Source organism: Gallinula chloropus, assembly GCF_964237585.1.
Source record: "Gallinula chloropus genome assembly, chromosome: 29".
In the NCBI taxonomy this organism is placed as follows: Eukaryota; Metazoa; Chordata; class Aves; order Gruiformes; family Rallidae; genus Gallinula; species Gallinula chloropus.
In genome coordinates, this window is record NC_140114.1 from 1364861 (window position 1) to 1370860 (window position 6000).

Sequence of the window (6000 nt, forward strand, 5' to 3'; positions counted from 1 at the left end):
CAGCGCCTCAGGGGTGGGGGCAGCTGGAGCTGGTGGCAGAAGGGGGATTGGAAGGGTCAGGGTCAGGATTTCACTTCACTTCCCCCTTGACCCTGACAGTCTGAGAGCAAAATAAACCAAACCCCTTGGTCTGGCCCTCAGACCACCCCAAGCTAACGAGTGCACCCCTCAGATGGGCATCCAGCCCTTTGCTGGAGCCCCCTCAGCTGCTGCCTCAAAAAAACCCCTTGGTCCCCCAATCTCTCCTGGCTTTTCCCCCAGGATCACCAGTGGGTGACCCAGTTCCCCTTGTAGCATCTTCATGGGACTCAGGCTCAGGTCTGTACAAGCCACTGGCTGGTGTAGGGTGGAAAAGCCCTTCCCACCCCCAGCCAGGGCTGTGTCTTGTCCTGAGCTGCAGTCAGAGCCCTCCAGACACAGTGTGGTTTGGGGGAGAGAGCTTGGGGTGCAGAGGGAACACAGAGAGAAGCCCCATCACCCTGCTCTGACACCTGCCCAGACCCAGCTTCGGTGTTACACAAGCTGCAAGCAGCAGTCTGAGCCCCCATTAATTAAAGAGCCTCGTTAATTCTCTTCCTCTGAGGCTTTAGTGACTTGGCAGCTCTGCTGCCTGTGCCTCAGTTGGCTGAACCTGCCCTGCTGCCACCTTGCCAGGACCTGGAGCATGAAGCCCACAGAGCCTGAGGCACTGTGCCCTTCTCCTGCCTCCCCTCATCTTCCTCTGCTTCCTCCTAGTTCAAAGCCTGGACTGGGAGACCTTTGAGCAGTACTGCACCTGGCAGCTCTTCCTGGCACACAACATCCCCCTGGAGACCATCATCCCCATCCTGCAGCACCTCAAATACAAAGGTGAGGGGTCCCCTGTGCCAGATGGGGGGGACACTGGGCTGTGACACCCAGGAGCTGAGGCTGTCCCTTCCTTTGCAGAGCACCCAGAGGCGTTGTCCTGCCTGCTGCTGCAGCTGAGGAGAGAGAAGTAAGTGACATGGGGCTGTGTGACATCCTGCAGCCTCACAGCTGGTGGGATCCTGGGCTCCATCAGCAGAGGGGGGGCAGCAGGGACAGGGAGGGGATTGTTCCTCTCTGCTCTGCCCTCCCCAGCTGGAGTCCTGTGGCCAGATCTGGGGCCCAACACAAGGAAGATGTGGGGCTGTTGGAGAGGGGTCAGAGGAGCCCCGGGGATGCTCAGAGGGCTGGAGCAGCTCCCCTATGGAGAGAGGCTGAGGGAGCTGGGCTGGGGCAGCCTGGAGAAGAGAAGGCTGTGGGGGGACCTCACTGCAGCCCCCCAGTCCCTGAAGGGAGCAGAGGAACAGGAGGGGAATCAGCTTGTTAAAGGGTGGATAATGGCAGGACAAGGGGATGGGGTGAAGCTGGAGGAGGGAAGGGTGAGAGGAGAGATTGGGGGGAAGTTCTTTGCAGAGAGAGTGGTGAGGGGCTGGAACAGGCTGCCCAGAGAGGGGGTGGGTGCCTCATCCCTGGGGGTGTCCAAGGCCAGGTTGGCTGGGGCCCTGGGCACCCTTGTGTAGCTCCAGGCCCGGAGGTTGGTGTCCCTGCCTGTGGCAGGGGGTTGGAGCTCTGGGACCCTTGGGGTCCCTCCCAACCCAGACCAGTCTGGGGTTCTCTGATCCCATTCCCATTTGGGCAGCCCCAGAAGCAAGAAGTGGGGCCAACCCCTCTCACTGTCCCTCCCCAGCTCAAGTCCTGTCCCAGCCACCTGTGACCAGACCCTTCCCCAGGGCAGCAGCTCCTGGCTTTGCCTCAGCAGCACCATGTACCAGGCACCAAGGGGCTGTTTGTGCCTCACTGGAGCTGGATGTCACCCCTGTCCCACGGGATGTGGCACTAAGAGCTGCCTTGGCATCGATCTGTGCTGTGCCTGCCTGCTCAGGGAGGGAGCCTGGGCTGTATCCTGCCTCTCTGAGTGAAGAGCTTTATTTGTGCTCATTAATGAGCCTGGCTAATCTAATCCCAGCTCTTAATTGCATTAGGGAAAGCCGGTGGTGATGGGAAGTGCAGGGACGAGCTCGGGTCGTGTGGGAACACCTTGCCCAGGGCTGGGGGTGTGGGCAGGGGGCTGGGTGGCAGCAGGTCCCTTGGAGGACCCTCCCAGAATCCCCAGGTTGGAAAAGCCCTTTAAGCTCCTCAAATCCAACCATTCCCATCCTGTGCTGACCCAGCTCCCCGAGCACCTCATCTCCCCTCTGTTAAACACCCCCAGGGAAGGGGACTCAGCCCCTCCCTGGGCAGCCTGTGCCACAGCCCCACAACTCTGCCAGGGAAGAACTTTCCCCTCCCATCTGCTCTGCCCCTGCCCTGGGGCAGCTTGAGCCCATTGCCCCTTGTCCCATCTCCTGTCCCCTGGCTGCAGAGACCATCGCCCACCTCTCTGCACCCTCCTGGCAGGGCAGGGGAGGTGGGGAGAAGGTCTCCCCTCAGCCTCCTCTTCTCCAGGCTCAGCACCCCCAGCTCCCTCAGCTGCTCCTCAGAGGATTTGCCCTCCAGCCCCTTCCCCAGCCTGGTTGCCCTTCTCTGCACTCGCTCCAGGACCTCAATGTCCTTCTGATGCTGAGGAGCCCAGAACTGGACCCAGCACTGGAGCTGCAGCCTCCCCAGTGCCCAGTCCAGGGGCACAATCCCCTCCCCAGCCCTACTGGCCACCCTATCCCTGACACAAGCCAGGCTGCCCTTGGCTTTCCTGGCCCCCTGGGCACACTGCTGGCTCCTGTTCATCCTGCAGCCACCCAACACCCCCAGGTCCTTCTCTCCTGACAGCTCCCCAGCCAGTCTCTCCCAGCCTGGAGCTGCCTGGGGTTGTTGTGTCCCATGAGCAGCACTCTGCCCTTGGCCTTGTTCAACCTCATCCCACTGGGCTCAGCCCATCAGTCTGGTCTGGTCAGACCCTCAGGGATGTGGAGGCTGCTGAATGTCACCCATCACCCCGATGCCACCAGGGCTGCTGAAGGGCTGGGGGTGTGCTGGGTGCCTCACAGCACAGCAGCTCCATGGGCTTGGGCTGTCCATGTCTGAAACATCCCCTCAGTGTTAGGTGGGTGAGCACTGGGCACCCCAGCTGAGCTGTGTGCTTCTCCCCACCCTCCTCTTCCTCACACCCCCTCCCCTCTTCACCACAGGCCCAGCGAGGAGATGGTGAAGATGGTGCTGAGCCGGCCCTGCCACCCCGACGACCAGTTCACCACCAGCATCCTGAGGCACTGGTGCATCAAACACGACGACCTCCTGGCTGAGCACATCAAGTCTCTGCTGATCAAGAACAACAGCCTGCCAAGGAAACGCCAGAGGTGAGGTGCTGGGTGGGCACAGCACCCTCCCCCTGCCCACTGGGACACCCTCCAACCGGGCGCTGGGGGTGCCACAGGGGTGATGGGGTCGGGCTCTGTCCCTGCAGTGGGACAGAAGGACGTGGCCCAGCCAAGGTGCAGCCTGGGGAGATGAAATCCCAGCTCCCCAGGGAGTGGTTCCTCAGCTGCCTGTGGAGGGAAGGGGCAGAGGGCTTGTTTCTGGCCACCCAACCCTGGGTAGGGCTGTGGGTGCCTGAGGAGGTGGCTGGATCTCAGCGCTGCAGGGTGTGGGGGAGGATGGGAGAGCAGGACAGGGTGCTGAGCTGGTCCTGGACCCCTGCATGTGCTGCTGGGGACACCTCACCCCCTCTCCAAGGAGCACTCAGCTCCCTGATGGATCTCCCAGCTCCCTGATGGATCTCCCAGCCTTTTATCCAGCTGGAAAGACCTGGAAGGACATCTAGTGTCCTGGGGAAGCAGAGCAGCACCACGCTCCCCACAGCAGGGCTGCATCTCCCCAAGGACCCCCACCCAGCCACCCCACAGCATCAATCCAGCCCACCCAGCACCCTGGATGTGGCTTTGCTGGGAGGTTGACCAGCACCAGCACCTCACTGGTGTTGCCCTGTGCTCACCAGCACCGGGAGGGCCGCCGGTGCCCCCAGCATCCTGGCTGCATCTGGGTGCACCCCCACTTTCTGAAGAGGCTTTGGGGGATCCTGTGCCTTCGTTTGTCCCTCCACATTAATGAATGGCTTTTCAGAGCTGAACAAGGTGGCTCCTTTCACCATGGCCCAGTTCCCCAGCTCTAATCCCCACTAATTAACGGGGAGCTGAGCCCCCACCTCTTGGCAGCACCCCAGTTCTGGCACCATCCTGCGGCCGAGGCTCAGCACGGGGTGCTTAGTGCTGGGGAGGGTGACAGCCAGCACCCTGAGCAGGATTTATCCCCTAATCCCTGGGCTGCACCAGCACCCACAGCCCCCTGCACGTGCCAGGGGATGGGTCATGTGCTGCTCCCCATCCCTGGGGTGTCCCCCCCAGCTCCATCCTGGGGCAGCGTTCTCATCCTGGGGGTCTGGGCCCCAAACCAGGGGTCTGTGCAGCCTGGCTTTGGGGGGTTGGGTTTTGGGGGGCTGGGGGTGTGGTGACAGCAGCTCCTCTGCCCCAGCCTCCGCAGCTCCAGCAGCAAACTGGCCCAGCTGACCCTGGAGCAGATCCTGGAGCACCTGGACAACCTGCGCCTCAACCTGACCAACACCAAACAGAACTGTGGGTACCAGGCAGGGGGACAGGGGGGCTGCACCCCCTGTGGGGAGGGAGGGATGGATGGAGGGAGGGAGGGAGGGAGGGAGGGAGGGATGGATGGATGGATGGATGGATGGATGGATGGATGGATGGATGGAGGGATGGAGAGAGGGAGGGATGGATGGAAGGAAGGGATGGATGGAAGGAAGGGATGGATGGATGGATGGAAGGGATGGATGGAAGGGATGGATGGAAGGGATGGATGGAAGGGATGGATGGAAGGGATGGATGGAAGGAAGGGATGGATGGATGGATGGATGGATGGATGGATGGATGGATGGATGGAAGGGATGGAGGGAGAGAGGGAGGGAGGGGACAGATGGATGATGGATGGACAGATGGATGGCTGAATGGCTGGCTGGCTGGCTGGCTGGATTGGGGTGGGAGGAGTGGGTTTCCCCTGCCTTGGGGGGGTCTCTGAGTCTCCTCTCTGCTGGTTCCTCCCCAGTTTTCAGCCAGACCCCGATCCTGCAGGCGCTGCAGCACGTCCAGGCCAGCTGCGACGAAGCCCACAAGATGAAGTGAGTGTCCCCCACCCCAAACCCACCCCCTGTCCTCAGAGCCACGGGGCAGGTACCCCCAAAATACCCGACACATCCCCTTTTCTCCCATCCCAGGTTCAGTGACCTCTTCTCCCTGGCTGAGGAGTACGAAGATTCCTCCAGCAAACCCCCCAAGAGCCGCCGAAAAGCCGCCCTGTCCAGCCCCCGCAGCCGCAAGAGCGCGGCGCAGCCCCCCAACACCGAGGAGGAGTCGGCGTCCAGCAGCGCCTCGGTGAGCCTGCGCCCCCAAAACCCCCCCAACCCCCCCAAACACCCAGCCCCCAGCACCCCCAACCCCCCCCAAACACCCAGCACCCCCAAACACCCCCCCAAACACCCAGTCCCCCAACACTGAGGAGGAGTCGGCGTCCAGCAGCGCCTCAGTGAGCCTGCGCCCCGAAACACCCCCCAACCCCCCCCCCAAACACCCAGCACCCCAGCACCCAGCACCCCCAACCCCCCCCAAACACCCAGCACCCCAAAACCCCCAACACCCACTACCCCAACACCCAGCACCCCCAAACCCCCCCAACCCCCCCCCCAAACCCCCCCAAACACCCAGCACCCCAACACCCAGCACCCCCAAACCCCCCAAACACCCAGCACCCCCTGGGCTGTACCCCCTCCCCCCACCACCCAGCACCCCCTGGGCTGCGTCCTCACCTCAGGATGACCCCCCCACACCCCAATTTCCCCCCCAGGAGGAAGAAGACACCAAACCCAAACCCACCAAACGGAAAAGAAAAGGTTCCTCAGCCGTGGGCTCCGACAGCGACTGAGGGACCCTGACCCCCCCAGCCCCCCAAAAGCCATCACTGGGACGGGAAGGAGAGGATGGGCCCCCCCAGGCT

General features: G+C 62.5%; 1 protein-coding gene across 1 annotated transcript in view; it reads left to right on the forward strand.

Moving 5' to 3' along the window:
- The window catches only part of INTS3 (integrator complex subunit 3), a 43563-nt gene extending 37574 nt beyond the window's left edge, over positions 1-5989 (forward strand). Inside the window, exons 24-30 of the mRNA XM_084276936.1 lie at positions 736-849; positions 928-976; positions 3132-3299; positions 4471-4571; positions 5056-5128; positions 5225-5381; positions 5851-5989. Coding sequence (XP_084133062.1) covers positions 736-849; positions 928-976; positions 3132-3299; positions 4471-4571; positions 5056-5128; positions 5225-5381; positions 5851-5928 — 740 coding nt within the window. The 3' untranslated portion in view covers positions 5929-5989. The remainder of the gene's footprint in view (positions 1-735; positions 850-927; positions 977-3131; positions 3300-4470; positions 4572-5055; positions 5129-5224; positions 5382-5850) is intronic.
- Positions 5990-6000: the final 11 nt, after the last annotated feature.